This window comes from Pogoniulus pusillus, chromosome 21, assembly GCF_015220805.1.
Source record: "Pogoniulus pusillus isolate bPogPus1 chromosome 21, bPogPus1.pri, whole genome shotgun sequence".
NCBI classification, from domain to species: Eukaryota; Metazoa; Chordata; class Aves; order Piciformes; family Lybiidae; genus Pogoniulus; species Pogoniulus pusillus.
In genome coordinates this window covers 8,602,749-8,615,752 of record NC_087284.1, presented here as the reverse complement: position 1 = coordinate 8,615,752, position 13,004 = coordinate 8,602,749, and the positions used below count along the sequence as shown (strand labels likewise).

General features: G+C 41.9%; 1 protein-coding gene across 2 annotated transcripts in view; it reads left to right on the top strand.

The window, feature by feature from the left end:
• Positions 1–13,004, top strand: part of PIGN (phosphatidylinositol glycan anchor biosynthesis class N) — a 108,143-nt gene that overhangs the window by 22,563 nt on the left and 72,576 nt on the right. For both annotated transcript variants that reach the window (XM_064160839.1, XM_064160842.1), the window contains exons 5-8: positions 1,377–1,483; positions 5,395–5,519; positions 9,131–9,261; positions 9,621–9,737. In XM_064160839.1, coding sequence (XP_064016909.1) covers positions 1,377–1,483; positions 5,395–5,519; positions 9,131–9,261; positions 9,621–9,737 — 480 coding nt within the window. The remainder of the gene's footprint in view (positions 1–1,376; positions 1,484–5,394; positions 5,520–9,130; positions 9,262–9,620; positions 9,738–13,004) is intronic.

Genomic DNA, 13,004 nt, shown 5'->3' with positions numbered 1-13,004 from the left:
ATGGTTTGCACACTGCATGCTTTCATTTGCCTTGTTTGGTGTAGTACCCCTCACAGACAGATTGTTTGTTGTCACACTGAGGAAAAACAGTACAGCACTCTATCCTCTCAGGCCATCAGTCATGCTAATAGCAATGGCCAGGGCTTATTTCTTCTTTTGAACTGATTTATCCACCAATTGGAATTACTTAATTCACTTTGTAAAGCCTGGGAGTATTTTCTTCCTTTGCTTTCAGACTGTGAGAACTGCAATGTTCTGGGCTGTAAGTAGTAATAATGTCTCATGAGGGGCAGAGGGAAGCTGCATCAGAAAATCTCTACCAGCTTTCATCTTTCTAGTGCAAAATACCTGCATCCCTTGTGTGGGTTTGGACAAAATCTTGGTTAAATAGTTCTTTTGTACTGGGATGTCAGTTCACTCACAAGTCTGGAAGCTTACAAAACTCCATTATATAATTGTGGCATCCAGCAAATCTGTTCTCTCTGACTGCCAGAAGATTGAGGAATGTTTTTCCCTCTGCCACAGTAGAATCAATATGTCTGAGCTGTTAAAATTCAGCTATCGATGGAATTACTTCATAAAGCCCACTTCACTTCAGATATTTCCAGGACTTCAGAAGTTTACTTTCTGCAAGGTCTTCAGCTTTTTTCCCCCCTTGCTTTCTCTGCTTTGCTTTCTTGACAGTGAGTGCAGAATGAAAGTGCCTTGTCCAGATGCTGCGTTTTCGCACCACTGGCCCTCATGTTGTACTTTTTGCCTGAACGTGGTCCAAGCAGTTCTTTCTTTTATGTTTTGAATCCATGTTTTAAAGATGCAGACTTTACATCTTGTCTTTCTCAAGCTGTCCACTTGACTTTCAGTACAGTATTGTCTCCTGGTATTGATGTACAGTAAGTTACATCCCTCCTGTTGCTTTCTTTAAATGTGTTATATAAGTTCCTGTTTAAGTGCCTCATTGATAGGGCATAGTCTTGTGTGATTCAGTTGAACAACCAAAAACTAAGTAAATTTTCTTAACACCCTCCCCCAAAACTCAAATGTATTCAAACAAGGTTCTTTGTCTGCATCTTTATCTGGTAGAAGTTTCTGCTCTTATCTGCTTTTCTATGCTTTTTTTTCCCTCACCTGAGCATACTGGATAATATTATTCCTCTGAGCTGCTGATAAGCTAATGAGTTAAAATGGTATCTAGGCTTCTAAAAAAACCCAACTATAATGGGAAAGTTTAGAGTAAGATAAAACTTCTCTGGTTCTCTTAGGATAGTCATTCTTGATGAATTTCTTCCTCTATGCATTCATATTAATGTGGTTTTGACTATTAGAAAAGGAAGAAAACTTTTCTCTGTCTCCTCTTCCATCTATATTGTTTTTTGCAGGTGCTACTGGAGATCACGTTTACACATTTTGTTACTCAGCAGAGAGTGAAGACTTTGGAGCACAAGATGCAGCAAAGCTAGACATGTGGGTTTTTGATCAAGTTAAGGTGAGCAGAGAAGCTTATTATGCTACCTGTATATAAAAGGTACAACTGAATCATAGAATCATGGAATAGTAGGGTCTGGAAGGGACCTCCAGAGATCATCGAGTTCAAGCCATGTGCAAAGCAGGACCACTTAGGGCAGGTCACACAGACACACATCCAGATGGGTCTTCAAAGTCTCTAGAGATGGAGACTCCACAACCTCTCAGAATCACAGAATTAATCAGGCTGGAAAAGACCCTGGAGATCGTAGAGTCCAACCTATCACCTAACACCTAATTAACTAAATCATGGAACCAACTGCTTCTCAAGTCTCCTTTTAAACACCTCCAAGGATGGTAACTCCACCACCTCCCTGGGCAGCCCATTCCAATACTGTCTGATCCTATTTTGTGAGTAAATACTCAAAGCCTCTTTGTAAGAAATTCTGTAACTAGATTCTATTGTGCCTTCTGCTTTAGCAGCAGAAAGGAGCCTCTTGAGTTCTCTAGTGGACAAGCAGTATAATTGACCACAAGAACCTCTTTCCAGTTCTAAGTGTAATATTTGTATTTGATAGTTATTTCTTAAGTGGTCTTGGTTGCCTGTTCCCTGTGTGTGTAAATATCCAAACCATGCATTTCAAACATTGTAAATAGGTTTTCTGGCAAAATTTAATGTTCATAAACAGTTTTCATAGTTGTTAACAATCTTTACCTGGATATCAAAATTAATATCCATTATTAATTTTGCATAATTTGTAACAGGGGAAAGGGAGTTTGGAGTGCCCCACTACAGCCAGAAGGAAAGAGTCAGTGGGAAAAGCAAGCAGGCAAACAAGTGTGATGATTTGGGTGTTACCTGCCCCCCCCACACTCTTATGAAATCACCTAGACTAGACTTAGCCAAGCTGGAAGTTAAAGAAGGAAGCTTTATATTTACAGCTTAGCACAATATACAAGCAGATATTTACAATACACCTATAGACTGAAATGTACAAGTTAATAAAAGTAATACAGAAACACAACAGCCCTCCCAGAAACCAGAGTCCCCAGGAGGGGCTCCCAGCCATCTTTCCACCTCCTTTCCATCCCTCTACCTTATCTCAGACTTTGCCTTATATTCAAAGTGAGTTTGGAGAATCAGCCAGGGGAGGTTAGAAAGCAAAGGGATTAGTTACACAGACAGTAGGTTAGGGAGACAAGTGCAGGCAGCCAGAGATACACAGCAACTGTGTTATCTATGTTTATGTTCTTGCTTTTATGCATCTCAGCAAGTCTGAGTGCAGTAGACATCACCATTGTTTCCTTTTCACAGCCTATAGTCTAATTCTTGTCACCAAAATATTCCATCTAGCTTCAAACTAGCACAGCAAGTGGGAGAACACTCTGAACTTCAGACTATGTAGGAAAATAGCAGGCCAATGAAATGAGATAAATGTAGATCTCCTGTGTTCAATTCAGCCCACTTTTGGTTGTTACTTTCAAATTCTCTCAAAAATATTATTTGCAATTTAAAATTAAGGCACCAGTCTTTAAAACTGTAGCAACAGCTCAGTGCTGGTTCATGACTGCTGCTTTCTGTGATGCTGTCACTGTATCAATAGTCCAAGGCACCTAGTTTCTGGTTATTCATTAAGTACTATTTTTATCTTGTTCCATGCTACCTCATTTGTCCTGGATTAAGAAACACTGATAGGAGATATTGGTATCTAAATCTCTGTAGCAATGGAGGAATTAGGTGAGTTACTTTCTGGGTCTCATAACAATATTAATGGAGCCATTGGCTATCTTGGCATCGTGGGGTGCATCAAGGAAAGTGTGTCCAGCAGGTCTAGGGAGGTTCTTCTCCCCCACTGCTCTGTCCCGTAAGGCTACACCTGGAATACTGTGTCCAGTTTTGGGCTCCCCAGTTCAAGACAGACAGGGACCTGCTGGAGGCACTCCAGTAGAGAGGCATGGGGATGACTGGGGGACTTGAGCATCTTCCCTATGAAGAGAGGCTGAAAGCCCTGGGGCTGTTTAGTCTGAAGAAAACTGAGAGATCACATCAGTGGGTATAAATATCTGAGGGATGGATGTCAAGTGGATGGGGCCGGTCTCTTTTTGGTGGTGCTCAGCAATAAGCCAAGGAGCAGTGGATACAAACTGGAACACAGAGAATTTCAGCTCAGCACGAGGAGAAACTTCTTTACAGCAAGTGTGGCAGAGCACTGGAACAGGCTGCCCAGAGAGGTTGTGGAGTCTCCTTCTCTGGAGACTTTCTAAACCTGCCTGGACACATTCCTGTGCAAACTACGCTAGGGGATCCTGTCTTGGCAGGGAGGTTGGACTCGATGGTCTCTGGAGGTACCTTCCAACCTCTGAAGTTCTGTGATTCTATGATTTAGCTTTTTTCTCGCACTTTCTCTGGACTGTATGATAGACATTAACTAACCAGCATCAATCAGATTAAAAACAAAAATAAATCAATATACCAATATATTAGGAAGCTTGAACAATGAAGTAGGGTGGAAAAGTTCATTATAGTTTGCTAATTGTCAAAGGAAGTTATTTGCTGAGTTTGCAGGTCAAAGTAACTTTTTTCTACATGCCATTTTTATCTCTGAATATGGTAGAATTGTGTGCTGCCATGGTTTCCTGACACAGGTTACTATGATCGGGTGACAGAACACTGCAACAGACTGCCCAGGGGGGCAGTGGAGTCTCCCTTTCTGGAGATATTCAAAACCCACCTGGATGCATTCCTATGTGATCTGGAATAGGTGATCCTGCTCTGGCAGGGGGATTGGACTGGATGAGTTTTCAAGGTCCCTCCAGCCCCTGTGATTCTGTGATACCATTGCAGACAGTTTGGCCTTCCTCTGGCTAAAGTGACTTTCCTTTACACAAGGTGTGAGCTTTAGTTTTTAAGAGGTCTCTGTTACCGCAGGTGTGTGGTGAACTGCTCTCTCCTTTAGTCACAGAAATGGTTCGCTGGCTCTGCCAGAGTTTTTCCTGGACTCCTGCAGGAAAATTTAAAGATGCTTTCCTTCATATTAGTGTGCAGAAAGGTTTTCTGGATGCTCTTTGAACTAAAACCTAAGCTGACTTTGTTTCCTTGGGCAGTGCCTTTACTAAGGAGACGATGTAGTAATAGCTGTCTGCCTAAATTTTGCATTGCTGTAGTATAGCTGGTCTCACACAGAATAGCCATGTCAAGACTCATTCAATCTGAGGGCAAAATCCCCTCTGGCATCTGCCTCAGGGATGCTTAAGTAGGACATGAGCAAGGCAGATATATGTTCTGTAGTTCATGTGTTTGCAAAACATGTCTTGTTTTGTTCTGTTCTGTTCTCATTTAGTTTAGCAAGTTGTATCTTGGTTCTGCAGAACCTGCTTTCAAAGCAGGAGTATTTGAAACTTCTCCTTACAGCTTGAAACTGATAAGTCAATGGAACTGTAAAGCCATAACTGCTGCTCAGGAATGGTTCATTGTGGTGATTATATAGGAGGCAAACCAGGGATAATACTCAGTCACATGTTATTTCTGCCTAAAGACACTAAAACCAAAACAAAACCAAAAAAGGCAAAAGATACAAACAACCCAAACAAAGTAACATAATGGCAAAACAAAACATAAACTGAACCAGACCAAACCAACCAACCAAAAAAAAAAAAAACCCTAACAAAAATATCAAAAGGGGAAACCCAGCCAAAACAATCCCTCCATTGGAGGAGTGCTGCCTTTTATGTGCTGAAACTTTGGACTGACTTTATTCATAGTAGTTATCCTCCAAGAAATAAATTGGGAAGTAATTATCCTTTTCTCTTTTCCAACTCTAATAACTAGTGGTATTTCAACATGAAAACAGCTGTGGGTTAGTTGTAATGGGTTGCCTATCATCTTTTTGCCATTGAACCCTGGTTAATACCTTAATGGTTTCCTCCATGCAGAGCTTCTTGAATTCTTCCAGAAGTAATCAAACGTTGTTCTCCGCACTGAATGAAGAGAAGGTGGTCCTGTTCCTGCATTTGCTAGGCATAGACACAAACGGACATGCTCATCGGCCAAACTCAAGGTAACTGAGACATCAAGCACATCTTGCTTATTAGCTTTAAATGCATACAGGATCACAGGATGTTAGGGGTTGGGATGGGCCTCTGGAGATCATTGAGTCTACCCCTGCTGCTAGAGCAGGAATATAATCTAGGGCAGGTCACACAGGAACACATCCTGACAGGTCTTAAAATTCTCCAGAGAAGGAGACTCCACAACCTGCCTGGGCAGCCTGTTCCAGTGCTCAGTAACCCTTACAGTAAAGAAGTTCTTCCTCATGTTGAGGTGGAACTTCCTGTGCTGTAGTTTACAGTAACTTTTTAAACAGTGCTGTTTATCATGCCTGAAGCAATCCTGATGGCTTCTGCAGTAGATCATGCCACGCTATCATAGGGTTAGAGGCTGGAAGACACCTTGAAAGATCATCCAGTCCAACCCCTCTGCAGAGTAGGATCACCTATACCAGATCATACAGGAACATGTCCAGGCAGGTTTTGAGTATCTCCAGAGAGGGAGACTCCACAACCCCCATGGCAGACTGTTTCAGTGTTCTGTCACCCTCACAGTGAAAATATTCTTTCTCATGTTTACATGAAACTTCTATGCCTCAGCTTCTGCTCATTGCCCCTTGTCCTGTCATTGGGCATCACCAAGCAGAGCCTGGCTCCATCCCCTTAGCACTCTCCCTTTCCATATTTACAAACATGAATGAGGTCACCTCTCAGTCTCCTCTCCAAGCTAAAGAGCCCCAGTTCCCAAAGTATCTCCTCGTAACATAGATATTCCATTCCCTTAATATCTTTGTCGTTCTGCACTGGACTCTCTCATGCAGTTCCCTGAGGTCCTTGAACTAAGGGGCTCAGAGCTGGACACAATATGTGAGATGCAGCCTCACCAGGGCAGAATAGAGGAGGAGGAAACTTCTCTACTGTCATTTAAATTATTTATGTTCTGCACTTCGTTTTAATTTTTGTTTTTAAGGTCTCCTATGTAGAAGTGGCAGAATTTTGGTGTATGCGGTATGTGTGATTATACTCCTGTGTTTAGTCTGATTTTTAGCAGATTGGTGTCATGGGTTGAGTTGAATCTGCTGCTGATATTCATACCATGCTGCTGTTATGCCAGCTTCATAAAGTGCTGGCTGGAGCAAAGTATTATATCTAGAGGATAGTAGGAAATTGAAGTTTTAAATCTAAAATGGGAGCAGTTCTTGGGTTCTCCATGCCTGAAATGGTGTGACTGAATTTATAAATAACAGTAAGCTCAGAAATAATGGTTTCAGTTTCAATGTTATGCTTTAGTTTTCCTTAGAACACTTGAACAGAGAGAGGAGTTTAGATTAACAACACTTAGCACCTGTTTATCTTGAAGTGTGTTATTTGAGAGCTTCCATTTCCTCACAGGTTTTGAATGTAGGGTCTTGTCTTTCTCTTAATCCTTCTGTACTTTCAAAATGTTTGCTCTAAATTCCTACATCATTCCAAAGTTCCTATTTGCTGGATGTCCCATGGTTTCATTATGGTATTTTTGAAAGCAGAGTTTTAAAGCTTTAAAGCAGCAGCAACAAGTAGAGAATTAGGTAGCTGAGAATTAATCACGGTCCCTTTTCTTACAATTATAAACAGTTTTGGTTTAGCCTCTTTTCCACAAAACTCTGGGATCTTTCCTGATCTATGAATCATCTTAAAATGTTCCCTGCATGGTGAGGTATTTCTTTGCTGTTTAGCTACTGACTTAAAATAGTTTTTGAAACTTACAGTTTAAGACACTGTGGTGGGTTAGGAACTTCCCCCATGCCACTGAAATTTACCAGATCAGCTCATAGGGCTGGGAAGTAAGCTGAAGCTCTATTTACAGCAAAGCAAAATTCAACAAGCATATATACACAATATATTTACAAGTATTTACAATTTTATACAAATTAGAAAGAATACAGAAATCCAACCTCCTTCCCAGGCAAAGAAACTGCCCAGAAGGGACTCAAAGCCACACTCTCTCTCACCCCCTCCTTCCCAGACAGACAAACAATCTGCAAAGCTTACTTGTTGTCTGTTAGTGGCAAATATTAGAGTGGAGAAAAGGACAAGCGAAGGGAGCAAGGCTGCTGAGGCAGAAGGCAAAGAGGGACAAATTATTTCCATTTTGGCTTTTTATCCCTTTTAGCAAACTATATCATTATTCCCCTATACTAAGCACTGCTTAGGCCACACATTGAGTACTGTGTCCAGTTCTGGGGCCCTCAATTTAAAAAGGATGTTGAGGTGCTTGAACATGCCCAGAGAAGGGCACCAGGGCTGGTGAGGGGGCTGGAGCACAGCCCTACAAGTAGAGGCTGGAGAAGCTGGAATTGTTCAGCCTGGAGAAGAGAAAGCTCAAGGGAGACCTTATTGCTCTACAACTACCTGAAAGGGTGTTGTAGCCAGGTGGGGTTGGTCTCTTCTCCCAGGCAACCAGTGACAAAATGAGGAGACACAGTCTCAAGCTGCACCAGGGCAGGTTTAGGCTGGATGTTAGGAAGAAGTTCTTCACAGAAAGAGTCAGTGGCATTGGAATGGGCTGCCCAGGGAGGTGGTGGAGTCCCCATCCCTGGAGGTGTTTAAAAGAAGACTGGATGAGGCACTAGTGGCATGGTTTAGTTTATTAGAAAGTGTTAGATGGTAAGTTGGACTCTATGACCTCAGAGATCTTTTCCAACCTGGTTAATGCTGTGATTCTGTGATGATTATTCTTTTACAGCCAATTATCTAATTCCGCTCATTAAAACATTCCAACTACCATCAAACCAGCACAGATGCTTTGAAAAGTTCCTTGGTTTGGGCGTTCTTAACTTACCTGATAGCTGTGTGTGATTAAATTGCAGTCTTCAGTCAAGGAGAAGTCACACTGGAAACGAAACAGTCAAGACTGTAGTTTTAGGAACCTTCAACTCATGCTGTGACAATTTATTACCTCTTAGAGGAGAGATTTTACATCTAGGATGTTGTGGTTTGGGTATTACCCAACCCCCACCCCTCCGAATTCACTAGACTAGACTCAGTTGGCTGGAAGTTAAGGAAGTTATATTTACAGCTTGGCACAGTTTACAAGCATATATATGGAATACATTACAAATATTTGCAGCTATATACAAGTTAAAGGTAATACAGAAATACAAATCCCCTTCCCAAGCAGCTGGTCTGCCCAAGAAGGCTCTCAACTAACTTCCCTCCTTCCTTCCACACTTTCCACCCTCTCCCTTATCTCAGGATCCCCCTTACGTGCAGGGTGAGCTGGAAAAAGTTGGCAAGAGGTGTTAAGAGGAAATGATTAGTTGGATTACACAGATTCAGGCAGAGAAGTTAATACTGCAAGCAGGCGAGCCACAGACTGCCCTTATCTTTGTGTCCTTGCTTTTGTATGTCTAAGCAAAACCTGTGAGTGAAACAGACATCACTACTGTTTTCTTTTCACAGCCAATGATCTTAATTTCTCTCATTAAAATATTCCAAGTAGCCTCAAACCAGCACAGATGTCTTGTTAGCTTGAGATCCTGTAGAGCATAGAACTGTCTGTAATCAAAGGACTGTGCATTCTGCCTTAGACAAAGGGTGAGGGCTGCCTTGAGTCTAACAGCCTTTTCTCCTGTTTTACTAGGGAATACAAGGAGAACATTAAAAAAGTTGATGAGGGTGTAAAAGAAATTGCTTCCATGATTGACAGTTTCTATGGAAATGATGAGAAAACTGCATTTATTTTAACTTCTGACCACGGAATGACAGATTGGGGTGAGTATTTTTAAGGGTTGAGTTTGATTATCTGGAGTGTGATTAGAGCTCTGTCCCATTAGAAGCTTTTGAGCCCATGCTATCCTAAGTGCTGCTCATGTATGAAATCTATGCAAATTAGGAAGTATTTAATTGGCTGCAGAGGCCCTCATCAGCCCTGTGGTAGCTGAGTAGCATACCAGGACAACAAAAAAGGAAGAAAATTTATAGCTTAAATTTGGTTCTTTGTAATGTGATTTTAGTATGTATACTTTAACAAGAACTTATTGCATGTGTGCATGTATGTTTGTATATGTTTAGTCTGGTTGTACACCATATGTCTTAGTAAAATGTACTCTTTTTCATCTGGTGTATCATAGGATCCCATGGAGCTGGCCATCCCTCAGAAACTTTAACACCACTGATTGTTTGGGGTGCTGGTGTGAATTATCCACAGAAGGTCACATCCCAGTTCTTTGAAGACAATTTTTTGAAAGGTGGGTACAAAACAGAAAACTGAAGTGAAAGCCTTTGGGCGGAAAGGGAGGTGTTTGACTGTCATTGCCAGTAGTAACAGACAAAAGCAACGACAACTTTCAGTTTGATGCAGGTGCCTCTTTATTCCAGCCAGAGCTACTTTTTATGCCATCATACAAATAAAGCATTAATTCAGATGATGTACAGCCCTATTTTTCCCCCCAAGACACCTGGCCCATTATCTCCTCTCCCATGGAGGTGATGTCCTGAGCTCTGGGAACCGAGGCTGCGTGCTCTCTACACAGCTCATTATTTTGCTTTCTTACATTTCTCTTTCTTGCATTCCCACACTTACACCTGGTGATTTTCACTGTCTTCTGCTTCATTCCAGTAAATGTGATTGCCTTTATGTAGTGTGGAAAGAAAAGGTGACAGGGCATGCCTAGGAAGGGTATTGCACAATTAGCTAAATGGTTTTGGAGTCAGTTTTCTTTTCTAATCATGGAATTTAAGACATTTTCTCTTTCATACAGGAGGCAATTCACACTCCTAAATCTTAATTCCAGTGGAGATCAGCCTGTATCAGAGTGGTGTGGCCAGCAGGAGGAGGGATATGATTGTGCCTCAGCTTTTGGCACTGGTGAGGCCACACCTTACATGCTGTGTTCAGTAGCTACAAGAAGAACACTGAGGTACTGGAGCCTGTCCAGAGGAGGCCAACAAAGCTGGTGAGAGGTCTAGAGAATAAATCTTAGGAGGAGTGGCTGAGGGAACTGGCACTGTTTCATTTGGAGAAGAGGAGGCTAAGAGGAAACCTCATTGCTCTCTACAACTGCCTGAAAAGGAGGTTGGAGTGAGGTGGGGGTCAGACTCTTCTCTTTAGAATGAGATAAGAGGAAATGGCCCAAAACCATGCCAGAAGAAGACTGTATTGGATATCAGAAATTTCTTTACTGAAAGAGTGGTCAAGCATTGGAACAGGCTTCCCAGGGAGGTGGTGGAGTAACAGTTGCTGGAGGTGTTCAAGAAATGGGTGGGCTGGACATGGTTTAATGGCCGTGGTGGCGTTAGGTTGACATTTGAACTCTCTGATCTTAGAGGTCTTTTGCAACCAAAACAATTCTATAATTCTGTGGTTTAATTGTTAGGGAGGCTCCCAGAACTTAAAAGCTCTTTGTACAGAAACTGAAGTTAACATGTCCTAAGATCGTTTTCTAGCTTCACTGTACAAGCCTGGAGACTTTCCTGGGGTTGTCTTGTCTCACTTGCATCCTGGAGGCTGTTGTAGAAATGTAAATAGTCTTTCTAAATGAAAGACTGATGACTTCTTACTGTTATATTTCCCCTCTAAGAATAAACCTTTTTTTTTTTTAATTATTTTTTAATATTTCTCAGGGATGACCTCATTGCTGCCTACAGCTACCTGAAGGGAGGTTGTAGCCAAGCAACGGTCAGTCTCTTCTCCCAGGCAACCAGCAACAGAATGAAGGGACACAGTCTCAAGTTGTGCCAGATATAGGCTGGATGTTAGGAGGAAATTCTTCCCAGAGAGAGTAATTGGCATTGGAATGGGCTACCCAGGGAGGTGGTGGAGTTGCCATCCCTCGAAGCATTCAAGAAAAGCCTGGATGAGGCACTTAGTGCCATGGTCTAGTTGATTGGGCAGGGCTGGGCGATAGGTTGGACTGGATGATCTTGGAAGTCTCTTCCAACCTGGTTGATTTGATGATTCTGTGACTTGCTTGAAGCATCAGTGAATTCCCAGAACTGTATGTGATTGAACCCTGCAAGCTCTGCTTCTACCATGTGCCCCATTCTTACAGCCTGCTTTGTTTCTTGACATGCCTTGAGATCAGTGAGGGATTGACTTTCTGCTTTACTGGATTGTTTGTTGAGCTGCATCAGAGAAGAGACAACAGGCAAAAAATTAGTCCAGCCTTGAGGCTTTAACCCTGCCCTGCTCTCAAGAAGGTATTTGATAACAGATTAAATAAAGAGGGCTTCTCAGGTATAGGCCATGCCAGCATTTCATCTTTGTGCTTTACTGCTGCTATAAAACTGTGACACCTCTCATACAGTTGAAAATTAGTTGAAGAATAAAAATTAGAAAACAGAGTAAAAGAGTAAAATCAATTGATTTTGGTGTCTGTGGCAGCTGATTTGCTAGACTTCTTAAGGACACTTTGTGTCTGTAAAGGTTAATCTCTAATAGTTTATTTTTACAGCTGCTGATTTCCTTGATTCTCAACAGCTTTAGTACAAAACTCAACATTTGGTTTCGAGTAGTGATGAAAATGGAGTGAGAGTACTTCGGAAAAGATGAGCATTGAGCTGACTTCCAGGTGCACAATAGGGAAAGATTTTAGGTTGTCATTTGTTGAGAGATGTGTAGTTTTATCCAAGGAGGGAATGTGCCTGCACCCTGCTGTACCTGCTTCCTATCTTTGTTCTGATGGTTAAAAAAAAACAAAAAACAAATCCAGCAGAAAAAACACAGAACAAAACCCAAACACCCCAAATCAAACATCAGGAGTCCCTCCCTTTGTTCTGGACTTGCTTTGTAACTTTCCAACTGTCTAGAACGTTGTTAGTCATCTCCCCAAATACAACAGGCAGTTTCCTCTTTATTTCCTCAGAGGCTAATGGAGAGTAGGAAAATACAGTTTTGAACAAGCCTTTTGTCTGATACTCTACAGATTTAGAGCCTTGTACATGTGACTTTGTTTCTGCATTCATTGTGGTTGTTCTGATTGCTAAACTGCTAAACTTCCTCCTTGAGCTTGCTGTTGGCTGATATTGCTTATGTCAGATACGAATCATAGAATCAACCAGGTTGGAAGAGACCTCCAAGATCATCCAGTCCAACCTAGCACCCAGCCTTAGCCAGTCAACTAGACCATGGCACTAAGTGCCTCATCCAGGCTTTTCTTGAACACCTCCAGGGATGGAGACTCCACCACCTCACTGGGCAGCCCGTTCCAATGCCAATTACTCTCTCTGTGAAGAACTTCCTCCTAACATCCAGCCTGTACTTCCTCTGGCACAACTTGAGACTGTGTCCCCTTGTTCTATACCACTATATACCAGTATAGCTCAGACCTTGAGATAACCTTTTTTGAAACTGTTGAGGAGATTTAACAGCTCTTATCCTAAACCTGACTTTGAATTTTTTAGTTGGCACGGGAGGTAATCACAGAACCACAGAAACATTCAGGTCAGAAAAAACCCTCAAGATCACCAAGTCCAACCAATGTCCCTACTCTGCAAGATTCACCCTAAACCATATC